At 44.2% G+C, this 14,899-nt stretch overlaps 1 protein-coding gene across 1 annotated transcript; it reads right to left on the bottom strand.

Annotated features, from left to right (window-relative positions):
• Nucleotides 1–2,198: 2,198 nt before the first annotated feature.
• On the bottom strand, nucleotides 2,199–14,605 carry LOC102095443 (haloacid dehalogenase-like hydrolase domain-containing 5). The gene is made up of 8 exons (XM_065074454.1): nucleotides 14,355–14,605; nucleotides 12,113–12,322; nucleotides 11,338–11,450; nucleotides 9,980–10,073; nucleotides 8,807–8,840; nucleotides 7,773–7,947; nucleotides 5,436–5,624; nucleotides 2,199–4,428 (listed from the first exon to the last, which is right to left on the bottom strand). Exons 1-8 carry the CDS (start codon nucleotides 14,490–14,492, stop codon nucleotides 4,032–4,034), a joined length of 1,350 nt encoding a protein of 449 aa, XP_064930526.1. The 5' UTR covers nucleotides 14,493–14,605; the 3' UTR covers nucleotides 2,199–4,031.
• Nucleotides 14,606–14,899: the final 294 nt, after the last annotated feature.

Genomic DNA, 14,899 nt, shown 5'->3' with positions numbered 1-14,899 from the left:
AAGAGCTGACACTGAAGTTCTGAAAGTGGAGAGCGGTGAGAACACGGCTGTGGAACCGAACTCGTCCCTGTGAGGAACAACGTTCGCTGTGTGGCTTCCATGCCATAGCTACTTATTTTTCTGAAGAAAGCCCAAATATTTGTCAGTTTTGCAAAGCACATAAAGCCCAAACATAAAGCAGAATTGGGCTGTAAATGTCTCCTGTTTCAGGAGCACCAAGCTCTGACTCTTCTCTCAAACTCCTGGAGTGCAATTTCTCAGTACTTGACAGGAAAGAATTACTGAAGAGGGATCAAGCGCTTCACACTTGTTTGAAACCAAGAAAGGGTGTGAATGAGAGGAAGCTAAAATTACGAACATTCTCTCCTGCTATTTTTTAAGCATTTTGGCTTTTTAAGGGTCTGTGGAGCCCGTATTGCCACTTACCAAGCTGGGATTCAGACCATGGAGATGGAGAACCTGAAAGAACCTGAAATGCCCTGAGCCCTGGAGAACCGTGTGGGGCCAGTGGTTTTGTATTTTATTACTGTGACGATATGGATAGAAGGAAAAAAAAAAATAAAATAAGGGAGGCAGAAGCGGAGGATGACGATACTCCGCCTCCTCTCCCGCCGCCCAGCCGGGGCAGCCGCGCTGAGGTAAAACAAGATGGCGGCGAGCGCCCCCGCGCGGCTGGGCGGGAAAGCGGCCCGGCCTCTGCACCTGGAGGAGCCTCAGGCATGAACCACCGCAGCCTCCATGGGGGGAGGCTCTGTCCTTTCGCTTCCCAAAGAAACTCATTTCTCACTGAGACGCCTCAGGCTGGTGTATTTAAGACAAAAGAGTCTCCAGCTTCGTGCCTACGGAGTTATTAAGGTGGTCACTCTGCAGGGGCCAGGGCAGCTCCCCACAGGTGAAACGAGCTCCCACCTGCACTTGGATCGCACCAGGACTTAAACAGCTGTGAGAAACTCTTGTGACTTGTACTTATCCTGATGAGGCTGTTAGCTTGAGCTACTATTTCTAATTATTTGGGAATGCCTTAGCGTCAAGGATATTATCATCAGGAGGTAGCGAGGCAGACAGCTCGCTACTCTGTTCAGGGTCTGTCTTTGTGTGTTAATTTTGAAACAGCTGTCAGTGATAATTTTATGCCTGTCCAGGGAACAGCCTGGACTTCCTCAAAGAACGTGGCTGAGTCTGGTGAATATATATGTGCCCTGCAGTGGCTCAATACCATATACAGATAATACAAGTAAGGGTATTTTTCCCCAGATGACCACCAGACCACTCAAATAGGCACAGATTTAATATGCCAATGCAGCATAATGAAACTACGTATGCTCCAGAAATATCTTGCCTAATCTCATGAATATGTAATATATAGGTGGAATTATTGTATTAGAGATGAGGTGCTTAATTATTCTGTATGTATAAATAACCACTAGAAACCCCTGACAGGTGTGCTGGATTTGGGAAATTCCCCCAGCACGTGGTACCAACTAAAGCAGATTTCTGTTTCAAGAGTCTTGATTTCAGGTAACAAGGATATTGAAAAGGCAGGTGCTGCTTTGAAGAAATTTATTTGTGTGAATACCAAAGGCAATTACCTATTGGCATCTGTTCACATTCATGGGAGATGGCCCTGCACAACTACATTTTTGGAGATTTTTAGAAGGCAAGCCGCTGATATAGTCTCAGAGATCCAGGTATTAATTTGGATATTACTCAGAGCCACCTTCTACTTTAAGCATTTCACTGTCTTCTGCCAAAAGCAGGTTAATTCACCAAAACGGCAAAAAAATCCGCTTCAAAAACTAGAGAGAAGCGAACCCAGGCCATGTGTGAACGCCGACACCTTTGCACCCCCACGCCCAGCGTGTGTTCTTCTGTTCTCCCAGAATTAACAGCTCCTGCGCTTCAGCACCTCAACTCTGCCCAAGTGTGGAGTCTCCTTCTGTGCAGACATTCCAACCCGCCTGGACACCTTCCTGTGTAACCTCATCTGGGTGTTCCTGCTCCATGGGGGGATTGCACTGGATGAGCTTTCCAGGGCCCTTCCAACCCCTGACATTCTGGGATTCTGTGTGATTCTGTGATAAGTTAACGTTTCCATAAGGGACAAAATTTCAAAAGTATATACACAGTTCTTTCACAAACCTTCTCAAGTGTTCATGCGTATTCTGCGGAAAAAAAAAGCAAGAAACAAAATGAACACCTTCTGCTCTTCATCAGCTTTCACATTTTTATTCCTTGCTTTGCCGACAGCGTGAAAGCCCTGCTGGCAATAATTAAAGAGCCCTGCAACAGTATCCAAACAACACAACTTCAGCCACCTGACATTTTACTAACCTACAATCTGGCATACTTTGCAAATAATTGGTGTATTACAGAAAAGTGCTAAAGAAATAGGTATACATCTGTTTATTGTGACAACAAAAAGGCAAGAATGTGCTGTTGTAATACTTTCCCAGTGAAGCATCAGGAAACACGGTGTCCTTAAGCTGCATCCAGCTGAAAGCTACTTGGAAACATGGTGAGTGAATCAACAATCCTGAGAGCAGAGAGAGGGATAACAGCAGTTCGCAAATGGAGAAAACACAACCAAAAAAGCTCTGACTTCCCAGCAGCAACGTTCTCTTCATGACGGGAGTTTTCACATTTGGATTTCTGGATAACGAGCAGTGAAGAAGTCGGCCAGGAAACCCTGTCACTTTATGCCACTGTCTGTCAGTGCTTTTAAGCCAGCGCTCTTCTGGTTCTGCAAGAACTTGGGAAAACTCGAGACCCATAGATTTTTGTTCGTACAATTTATAATTAAAAAACAAACAAAAACGCCAAACCACACCGAAATGACAAAAAGCAAGTATAAAAACTTGGCTAGTCCCCAAGGTGGTGTTAAGTGATATTTGTGTGTAAGTTGCCCTCGTTTTTAAACACACTCAGTTGGCTTATGCCACAAGTACACCATATACTGTGTTGTAGCAAATAAACACAAAAATCTTTTCAAAGACATCTTTTGAATGAAAATGTTTAAAAGTATTTTACAAAAATAACATAAAATAAATTACTTTTTTTTAAAATGAACAGCTCTAAAATCCATGAACCAAACAACATGTAACACTGACACAAAATGAAAGGCTGCTTAATTACCATAGTGGTAGGAAGCTTCAAGTAAATTACTAGGCACTTTTGCCCAAACAGTAGTCACTCATTCAGTGGAGAAGTCCAACCGACAAAAACTCCTGAAACATAATTGCTAAAGCTTTTTAAGCTTCTAAATTCCTCAAAAAAGTGCAGATAAAAAGGCAAAAAGGCCAGGGATTATGCCACAGAGGACACCCTGCGTTTCCTTACGTGACTGTGTTCAGCTCAGCTGGAGTTCCCACACTGGTGTAACAACTCAGCCTTCCCCACCTCACACCGGCACTTCCAATGAGGCTTTACGGGTCAGAGTAGAGAGAGGCAACGGCAGCTCCGGCCAGGTGGGGACACACCACAAGAAAGGCTGCAGGGCTACAGGTGAGCAGCTACAAAGCAGCAGAACGGACCTGACCTTGGCTGCGATGTGAAAGCGCACCTGTCACTTGCAGAATCCCAAGCGGCAAGTGACCCACGTTGTGCTCCGTACCAGCCAATTCGTACCCCCGTGAATGACCACAGCACCACCATCTGATATCCTCAAGATCCCCAAGACCGAGAAGCTAAAACCTCCCAGCAAACAAAACAATGTACTGTCATGTGGGGATTTAAGTACCAGTAACGTGCGTAAGCTACCACGAAAAATTGCTATTAAAGCACCTAACGTAAAGGAGGACAATTAAGGGCAACTAAAGTAAGAAATTGCATATTTCAAAGTACTTAAAAAAGCATTACTGATATTTAATATACTTACGTTAGTATACTTAAGTATATTAATATACTTAAGATTTTATTAATATAAAAGTTAAAAATTTTAGAAAGCAGCAGTTGTGGCATGATTTTAAAGCACAGTGTGGTTTTTTTGGGAAGAAAAGCATAGCACTGAGTAGTCTTTAAGAAATCACGGCATTTCAGTTAGGTGCGAAGTTCTCCAACTGGAAGACCAGGTCTACGGCAGCATCAACATCTGGTACAATATGATCCGGCTCGACTAAGCCGGGATCAAATCTAAAATCCCTGTGGCCATGGAACACCGTTTCAGTTAAGCTCTCCCCGGAGTCCAAGGGCACCTCGGTGTGAGGGTTGTAAACCCCCGTACAAACAAGGACAGACCTACAGTGGGCAGCAGCTGCAGAGGCCAACTCGTTCTCCCAGCTGTTGTCTATGTCCTCGTCCTGCGAGACAGCGGCAGATCCTCTGCCGCCAGCGGCTTTGGCCTGAATCCGCGATTTGGAGCCTTTTCTGGAGTTCTCCTCAAGATAGCGATTGTAAAGATTAGCACCATAGACATCGGTCATGAGATTATCTCTGGAAATACAAGAAGCAAGTCTGGTCAGCCAGGCAATTTTAGTTGTCAAATTTCAATTGTGTGAAAGTTATTTTTACAGTTTTGATTTAACGGTTCATTTTATACTTTACATAACTTTATGTGGAAGTAGGCAGACAGGAAGAAAGCCAATCCTACAGCTCTTTCATTACACCATTTTCACTGAGCATGACATACGATAAAAGTGAATAACTGTCCATATTGAACTTGCAGATGGGAGCAGGGGAAATCAAGGACAGGTATGAGCAGTCCATGACTGAGCTTATTATGTTTCCAAGCATCCTGCAGATTCTAGAACAATCTTTAATACAATGCGGCTTTATCTCTTTCTATGAAAAGGATTCTGTGATGGGACGGCACACGCAGTAGCGTATGACCAAGCTTCACGACCTCACAAATTCCAGCTCTACATTCTCTAATAACTGTCATTTATTTAAAGCTTGTTGGTGTTACACCGGTAAACCTGATAAACACCCATGTAAATATTTTTTGTTAGATTTGCACAGCAGTAGTTTAAAAAAAAAATAAAATCACAAGAAATCTTAGTTGAATATAAACCACTTTTGTGGAAATTTCACATAGAAAGAGCAAAGTATTACTAACACTCAAAATTAGAAACAGCGAGACTCGACCCCAGATGGAGACCCTCGAATACCAAAACATGACTCTTAACAAAGGGCATGATTATGGAAGTAATCTATGTTTAATGCACCAACTAAGTGGCAAGAACTAAAGAATATGCAATTGGTCTGTGTAATAAATACCAGGAAGCGTGAGCCACGTGCTTGATTAGAGGGGAGATCCTCCCCGCGTCCAGCATGCTGAATAAAGCGCCTGCTTGGTAACACTTGCAGAGTTAAGGAGTCTTTTTGCTGGCTTTTCAGTATCAGTATGAGAAACAAACTAGTAAGACTCGTCTATTTTTCTTTGCTGCTCTTTATGTTGCGAGTGATTTCCTGCTGGACTCGTTAGCGGTCCGACCCCTTACCCGACAGCGTAAAGCGTCTGAATTGGCTGTTTCCAGTGTCGTTCCGCGGCCTGGGCCCTGATGAGATATTCCGCGTACTGGTACGTCAGCCTACTGGGTTTGCCCATTAAAGCCTCGTATTTCAGATCTTTGCCAGTGATCTTCTTGTAAATGTTTTCCAAACAAACCATGAATGTTCCATGTCCAAACCTACAGAGATACAGACAAACTGAATTATATTTAATACAGATTCAAGAAAACCCGGCTTTTTGATTTCATGATCTTTCAGGAATAAATTGTATCCTGTAGCTGTCAAATGTCCCTCAGTTCACACGCAACGTTTCCACAGCTGTTTCACTGAAAATTAACTGCTGATTAGCTGAACAATAAATACCGCAATAAAACCACGTTACTGGAACAGCACAACAGACTTATCCATAAAACGTAGCAGTGGTTTGTGTTAGTTGCATTTAAGTAGATACCGTAGTTACAGAAGCGATGCCTAGCCTGTGATCTGCTCTCTGCAGAATCAGCTGAATGAACAGAGAGGCAAAAGAATCAGACAGAAGGAAAACTCATCTCTTCTTAAACACAAGAGTATATCAAAACCCACTTGTAGTATGGAAATGAAAAACCCCATGGGTTTCTCTAAAAAACTAGATGCAAAGGAGGATCAAGGAACAAACTATAATTTTACGGTGGGCTTTTGATAACTCAGGCTTTTTGATCAAGGTGGAAACACTGATCATGAGCAGTAAATCAGTAATTCATAAAGTGTAATCTCATGATGAAAAAAAAGCAGTTTTACTTCATTACTGAAGTCAGGGTGTGGGATTAAAGATGAACTAATAGCTATCACTTGAGGAATATGGGATCACCCAGAACACCCTAAGAAGAATAAGAGGCTGCTGTACAACAATTCTGTGTACAATAAATTACACATGCGACTTAAGAAGAGCTGCTAGGTAACTTCTAACGCACATAGATTGGTATTTCTGCTCAAACCAGGTATCTACAGCCTAAAAAACTACAAAACACCAATATAATGAGCATCAGAACCCAGTAGAGATATATGAGGTGCTCTAATAAAGAAATGAAGTCTCTAGGGGCCTAGAAATCAAAATAGTCTTTTAAGGAAACAGCTACAAGAAGGAAGCAGCTGTAGCACTTTCAAATGTGGTACAGAATTAGCTTTTTTGAATTAACCCTTCATTCCCTCTCTCCACCGTGTCTGTTGCTTCGTACTATGAAATACCAAGAAACAGGCAGAAAATTATTTGGAGTAATTCTTAGCAACAGCCGAAAACAACTTAGTCATGGCATCACATTCCAATAGTGAAGGTAACAGCACTGACGGATGCAGCCTTGTCACACCGCCAAAAAATGAAACCCTGTACTGGATCTTTCCCAAAGGAGACAACCGAAATTATGCATGATATTCACTGCAAATGTATTGGTTGCTTTACTCTAGCCTGAAAATATCACACATGTATTTTGCTAATGTACTAATTAGAGATGGTCTTTGCATTCACGTCAGGATATCTGACAAGATCTTCGACCCAAGATCAAGGCAGCAATCCACTCACAATAACGCTTTCTGTTGCAGTGTACCTTCGCATTTTAGACTGGGGCAAGGGCGGGGGAACAAAACTATTAAAGAACTACCTTCTATTGAAAACAAAATCAAACAAAACCACTACCAGAGACCACGCCACTGTGCTCTGTGTGTTCTATTTGTTTTTCTTGCATTCCTTAAAGAGCTCACTATATTGTCCTCAGCTCCAAACACTCACCGCTTTCAACCAGCACAGTCAATTCTTTACCCCACCAGAACCCCAGAATGTCAGGGGTTGGAAGGGCCCTGGAAAGCTCATCCAGTGCAATCCCCCCATGGAGCAGGAACACCCAGATGAGGTTACACAGGAAGGTGTCCAGGCGGGTTGGAATGTCTGCACAGAAGGAGACTCCACAACCCCCCTGGGCAGCCTGGGCCAGGCTCTGCCACCCTCACCCCAAACAAGTTTCTTCTCATATTTAAGCAGAACCTCCTGTGTTCCAGTTTGAATTGAGAGTCTGAGGCCCTCAGGCAAAGCCCCATATTTCTCTAGTCTTCTAGGAGCGGGGAAACAAAAAGGTTTAGGGCTTAAAGGCAGTTTTTACGTTGAATAACTGATTTCCCAAATGCGATAACGTAGACAGTAGTAAGGCAGCATTTGCTGCAAGTGCATTGCTTTAGGGAGACAGTCAAAGCTGAGACGCTACAGCAAGCGTTTTGTCTAAAAGTATTGACTCTGACTTCTGCAGAGATGAGGAAAGCCCAAACCCCTGGCGGTGCACAGAGGTGGTGACGGTGCTGACCTTGGGGACTGCGCTTCGGCCACCCACATGAGGTCCATGTTACAGGCCAGCACGGGGATGTGCGGGCGGTGCTGGTGCCGATAGGGATTGCCGGGGTAGCCGCTGGTGAGCAGAACATCGATGATCAGCTGCAGGTTGGTCTCCCATCTGACCGGCTCCCCAAACAGAACAACAGCTGGGAGAACAAGAATTACAAAATAGAGTGATGCAGTTAGTTAACAGGGCACCCAATCTCTGACGCTAAAACTTGGTCTAAAGAGGCTGAACAAGTCATTTGACTTAACAACGAATAGATTAAATACTCACATTAACTTTTACTATATTATATACTCATTCACTCGCAGGAAATCTCAGGAGTAACAAGACCCCGCTGTAGACTCTACAGGTTTAAGATTTTTCTTATTGGCCAGGTTTCTCCATAGCACCACAAAATATTAACTTCTAAACTGTATTTCTATCTCTTCCATACTTTTGTGAATTCTCAGTTTACATACAGTATTAAACAATCCATCAGAGATGTTATCTTGCTGGTCTTAAAACAAAATTTGAATGTTGTTTTTAGACATTTTTCTGGTTTCCAGCAATAATCCAACATGGTTTGTTTTAAACCCTGACGTGCAGTTTCTACTTTCCTGTACTTCAGGTGAGACGAGAGCGAATACATCAGAACTCGGTGCTGCTCACAGCACAGCTCTGAAGGGACCGCCCCGACTCCTGTGCGAACCAGTCCCATTACCCTGAACACGTCAGTTCATTCCTCGTTTTGAAAGGTCAGAGGAAGATGGAAAGGAGACCTCACCCACCTTCGGAAAGGCCAAAAACACATGGCTGGAAACTGCACACGTTAAAGAAAAACCAGCTTTATCACACGGGATGCATTCCGAATTAATGACAGATGTCATTAACGAGGAAACTTTAGAATTCCCTCAGCCAACTTCCTGAAGTGCCCAACAGTCTAAGGAGAAATTCTAGTTATCCAGAAAAGTACAATAAAAATATTTATTAATGGATAGTTGCAAGTAAAGATAACTGACCCTCAATCTTGGGAAGCTCCACAGCAGAAGGGTACTGCAATAAGAAAAAAGTACAAGTTTTCTACAGGATTAAACATCTGCTACTGTTTTTAACAGAATAAATTCAAGTAAAGCTCCCACTGTTGCCTTTGGCAACACTGACAGGAAACGCACTATTTCGATCAACACCTGACGTGGGTGTATTTAGAAACGTGTGTTTCAGTTCTGAAGTGGCAAACGGGCAGCACACACGTGTGTTCTACATCCACCACCCTCCTGCAGCTATTGAACCATAAAGCTGCGGCTGCTGAATTTACCTGTGCGTGAAAATATGGATGTTCAGTTTTCCACAGGAGTAAGAGGCCTCTAGTACTAACTGGACATTTGGAAAATACTTAAAAATATGTATTTCTTTAATACTGCTAAGAAAGAAAAAGACATTCTATAACATGTCATATATTTGCTGAACAAATAAGAGTTTGCACTTCGTGATTTACTCCCCACGGTGACAAATACACTAATGGTTTCTGGATCTTCTACATCCGCGTGGTGAAGTGAGACAAAAGGGGATAGAACCAGGTTATGGATTCTGCCAGCCACAAAGAACTCACTTCACATGGGGAAAATCCACCCTCTATACTGACCCTGAATATGTACAATCCACACGTATATGTCCTGTGTATGTATTCACTTCTATATGAAATTCTGCACAATTCAGTTGAAACCATACCGTATGTACTGTTAGTATTTCAATAATGGTATGAACAACAAAAGGGGAGCTTTGAAGATAAATTAATTATCTGCAAAGCATTCATTTACAATCGAAGCAACCCCACAGCCTAGAAACAAGACCAAGATAACCCTATACGGAAGGAAAAAGCTTATTTTATCTTCCACACACCTGCAGAATGTAATAAGCTTTCCAAGACAGATTTTCAGTTAGGTATCTGTACTAAATTATAAGTTTTCCCACAATGGTAATTTACAAAATCAAAGATTATTTTAAAGAATTACCACCGATAGAAAAGAAAGTTTGCAGTTGTTCTTGAAAATGATGTAACAAAATAAAGCAGCAGAAAAGCAAAGTCAAAACACAACGCAAGAACAACGTTAGCTCGGTAGTTTGAATATTGACCCCTGTTATAGAATGTCACCTAATGAGCAAACAAAGGGTTTTAAAACAAAAACACTCACCAGAACATTAGGTCTTCTCTCATGGTCAACTACATCTAGCAAAGGGTGTTTCTCCCGCAGCGTTTCGATGGTGATGGGCTGACAGAAACCAAGGCTGGGGACAAACCCGTTAAGGATACACAACTGCTTGCAGTCAACTATTTTTAAAATGGATAATTCCATTTTAACAATGCTAACACATGCGGTTTATCTGGTAAAAGAAATAATTCAGGAATGAAAGCAACACATCAAAGACTGACCTTTTCCTTCTGGGAGATAAAAGATGATCGTGGTGTTATTTATAAAAGGGAGACCTGCATGTCTGAAATCTTCAGACAGAAAAGAACCTCCTGATTTGCACCGCAGTGCTCTTACATGCTGATATATCCCATTAAACTTAGTTAACAAGAGCTAATCAAACTAAACCTACTCGTTTATGTAAAAAGCAGTTGTGATGCTTCTCTCAATACTGAGACAACTTCTTACAACACAAAAAGCTATTTAAATATAATGATTACACAAACCAAGCCACCTGATTTTGTATTGGAATTAACACCACAGGCCATTTGTAAAATTATTTTTAAAGAAGATGATCCCACATGAAAATGCTATCTAACAGAAATATGCTTTTTATATTTTGCGTTCAGTGTTGTAATACACCTGGCACTTAGCCATGGCCAACAAATGACAGTTAAATGCAATGTTCCTTCAGTAACTTTTTCTCATCTCTGTTTAGGAAATAAATCTTATACTTAAATGTCGCATACACATTTTTTACAACTTATTATTTATACCAACTTTAACTAAATTCCCAGTAAAGGACTAAGTACAGAAGGGAGTTACCGGAAGCATGAGCAAAAAGTTATGCAAAAGTTACGGTCATTAAGTTAGAGTTGGAAGTTTTGGTACCACTGTTACATGACCATAATTCAAGTTCTTTTTGGCAGTTAGTACAGAAGCGGCAAAACATTTTCAAGCCTAGTTCTGTTCTAGATGTTGGTTCAAAGGCAGCGTGACCCAGCCCAGCCACACAGCGCACCCCGAGGCACGCAGCTCAAGGCAGATGTGGCAACCAGCAGACAGACCACCACGCTCTGTCCTGCAGAGAGCACGAGCCCTTCGTGCTGAACCGTCCTTGACATACGACCCAAAAAATTAACCCTTGCGTTATTTCCTTCCCCACTGCAAACACATAGAACAACATTAATATTGGTGCAGAAACCATTTTCAAAACATAAATTTGACATCACCGTAAGAACTACCATTGCTCGTTACTGGATTTCTAATGTTTAAATATTTGGTCTTTGCTTGATCCACAGGATCCCCTGACCTTGATTAAGGGAAACAAACGCAAAACTGTTGTGTTGTTTTAAAGATACTCTTGAGCAATATCAAGCAGCGGTCCTTGGCCAGATACGAGAACACATTTTTCATGGTAACGTTTGAACATCCGCAGAGGACTGTGTGACATCATGACTTGATCCTGTGAAATCTGTTCGGGATGTAAAAGCAAAAGGAGTCTGTTGTTTTTCAGATAAGTTACTTATATGTAGATTTAATTAACAGGTGTGAAAAATTCTATGAATCACATACCAATCATACATCTCTACGTAAAACTCTACTAGATAATTTTCTCCTCGGTTTCACAGATGATATGCCAAGAAAAACAGATTACTGACATATCGTCACACACACTCCTTTCTGCTTCCAGAATTCTGCTATGCAACATGAACACTGGGTTTCCTCTCCTAGTTTTGCAAGATCACCAAATCCATTTAGAAAACAAAAGGGAAGAAGAATCAGGACTCCTGTCCCACACGTTATGACAGAAGACATTCCGTTTGCTAGAGCACAGTTTCATGTTACTGGCACACGGGTTTTCTTAAATTCCGAAGGAAATGCAAGATTTCTTGCCACAACAATAATTCTGCAATGAAACACCATTACCACTGGAAAAATCAGTACATTTACCAATGGAAACGGCACCAGCTTTGGACAGTACTTTTCACTTCCATAAGACCTCCAGCAAAGCATTTCAGAGGGCTTAAGGGAAAAACAAAAGTGAATTAACTGAGCAGCATCTAATGAAAGAGAATACATTTGGCACACTCACCGTAAGTAAATACCTAAATAAATAGGATTTAAGCTACTCACTGGCACTCCCAGTAGATGAGACAACTGATCAGCTTTTTCCTGGCGAAGGCAATTCCCTGCGTTGGTGACAAACACCACGGGCACCAAGAATTGTCCCTGAGAATTAACCAGCTTTTGAAAGGCTGTTCTTGCAGCAGGAATCGGAGTCTTTCCTCGCACCAGCACACCATCGATGTCAAAAAGAAACCCAAAGGATGGCAGGACGTTGAGCTGCAAGGAGGAATTGGAAAGGAGCACGTTACTTATGCCCTTACTTACGTTTACAACAGCTAAAGCCCAATGCAAAGAGAGAAGGAAAGGACCTTTAACTTTGTGCATTTTAACGTGCTGTACAGACATAACCGTACACTTGAGCTCCCATTTCCTCATGCACACAGCCTCGGGAGGTCAACCCTGCTCTGCAGGTTGAACATCCCAGGACGTTTTAGAAGACTGGAATAAATTGAGTTAAACTAATAAAAACAGGTACGAAACACAGGCTGCTGTGCCAGCGAGTCGCACTTCTGATTGATCTGACCCTGCTCTATTCCACAGGTAATTCCAATGCACAGAACACTAACAAAATAAACTACTAACAAAGTAAACAAAAGTGGTTTTCTCAGCGGCAGGTATATCTTGAATGCAAATATTGTTCTTGGCTCCTCCCTTACAAGAGGTTTAGATATTAAAACTGTCCCTTGCACTTCTGTGCTCCACAACAGGTTTGACTACAGCTAGATATCTGTTGCACTCCTTGTACTTAATTGTTAGTTTTGTACACGGCAGACTAAGGCCTGCTGTTAAAGCTAGCACCTCCTTCAACAAAGACGCTGTTTGAGTTACCAGAATTGAGCTCATCGCCTGCCTTCGAAGAGCAGAGCTGGATTCACGAGCCCAGAGCAGGACTGTGAGCCAGCGGGTCCAGGAGATGAGCCTGAGGAGACTGGGAGCAACGAGACCCGCACTGCATCGGCTTGGACCTGTAATGTGAACCGCATTTCTCTCCTAAGCCTAAAATGGAACCAAGGACTCGCGGGATTTATGAATCCCTCTGTTATCTGATGAGATAGGAGGGAGAAATCGAGTGCTGAGATCAGGTGCGATGGGAAGAACAAGCACAGAGGTGACGCCGGCCTGCCACAGACTGACAGCAGCCCAGCCCACGGCTCTGCTGTCCAGGGAGAAGGGATTCTGCCCATTTGAGCAGCACTTTGTTCCCCATCAATTATTCATCTGGTGCGTTTTCCTGCAGCTGGGTACGGCAGAGGCAGACACGGCCACCCCGTGAAAGGCGAGGCGGTGACAGCTGCTCCCTGGCACGCTGGCTCTTGCTGCTGCCGCTTCTCAAACCAACACATGCAAACAACATTTGAAAACCTGTGAGTTAGAGCACATTCCCCAGCAGAGCTTAATTTGATAAAGACAACACTTTACCCGTATTGCCACCACTGATTTTAATTAGGCAGTTGGGTTTTGTTCAGTTTTACATGCAAGTACCTTCCCTGAAGCTCTTCCTGCCCTGAATATTCATCAGTCCTATTTGAAAACAACCCCCTGCAGCCACTGTCTCGGAGTTGTGGGTAAGAGCGTTAGGAATGCTACATCAGAAATAACCCAACTGCAACACCACTGACCGCGCAGGGTTGCCGATAAACACGCCACGGTTACCCCGGGCTTTGGGAACTGCTACGTGAAATTACTGAGACTGTATCGTAACAGCTGTGTAACAAATGCAGTTATTCACATTAACGTTGCTGTCTGTAAATAAGGAAGGTTACAAACGTGAATTTTACAATGAACAACAATGTAGGGAGAAAAAAAGAAGTCTTTTGTAGAGTATACAGAGAAAAAAAAAAAGAACTACAATGGGAATTCGCCGTATGTCCAACAAGGAAATAACAGAATTAACAGCTATATTTTTGCTTTTGACCATAAGGGAACACTGTCGCGACAGAGCAGCCCAGCAGCGCTGCAACAACAAAGGAGGCGGATGAAGCCACTTTCCGCGGTTCCTCTTTTGTAACGACCGGGCCCAATCGGCGCCTTGGCCGGGGCGGAACCCCCGCTGACCGCCCCCGGCTGGGGCGGCACCGACCATCGCCCGGCAGCGGAACGGGGGCCCGCGCCCCCGGCCCGTTCCCCGCCGCACCCCCAGGAGGCCGCGCCCGACGAGCCCCTTTCGGTTTCGCTCCGGCTCGCCCCGCACGCCTGGAAGGACCGGCCCCGCCCAGCCGGCCCGCGGGCTGCCCCGGCCCGCGCTCACCTTGCCGCTGCTCTCCGCCGCCGGCGGGGGGAGGCCGGCGGCCGCGCCGCAAAGCCCGCTGAGCGCCGGCAGCCAGGGCGGGCGGCCCGGGACGCCGCCCCGGAGGAGAGCGCGGAGCGGCGGCAGCGCCCGCCGCATCCCGGCCGCGGGGTCTGCGGAACGGTGGCGGCAGCGCCCAGTGACCGGCCCTGCCCGCCGCGGCCCGGCCTCGAACCCCCGTCTCGCCCACGCTCCTGATGCACCGCCCCGAGAGGCCCCGCCCCCGGCGCTGAGCTCAAATCTGACCTCATCATGTGACGTCAAACTCCACGTCACGGGCCCTAACGGCAGAAACGAGCGTCCCCGCTTGAGCCACCGTGTCACGGCTCTTCTCGGTGGCAACCAATGACAGGACAAGGGGTAATGGGATCAAGCTGGAACACAAGAGGTTCCACTTAAATTTGAGAAAAAAATTCTTCTCAGTGAGGGTGACAGACACTGGAACAGGCTGCCCAGGGGGGTTGTGGAGTCTCCTTCTCTGCAGACATTCAAAACCCACCTGGACA

The sequence above is a fragment of the Columba livia genome, chromosome 10 (assembly GCF_036013475.1).
Source record: "Columba livia isolate bColLiv1 breed racing homer chromosome 10, bColLiv1.pat.W.v2, whole genome shotgun sequence".
Taxonomy (NCBI): Eukaryota; Metazoa; Chordata; class Aves; order Columbiformes; family Columbidae; genus Columba; species Columba livia.
This window is presented reverse-complemented; position numbering and strand designations above follow the sequence as displayed.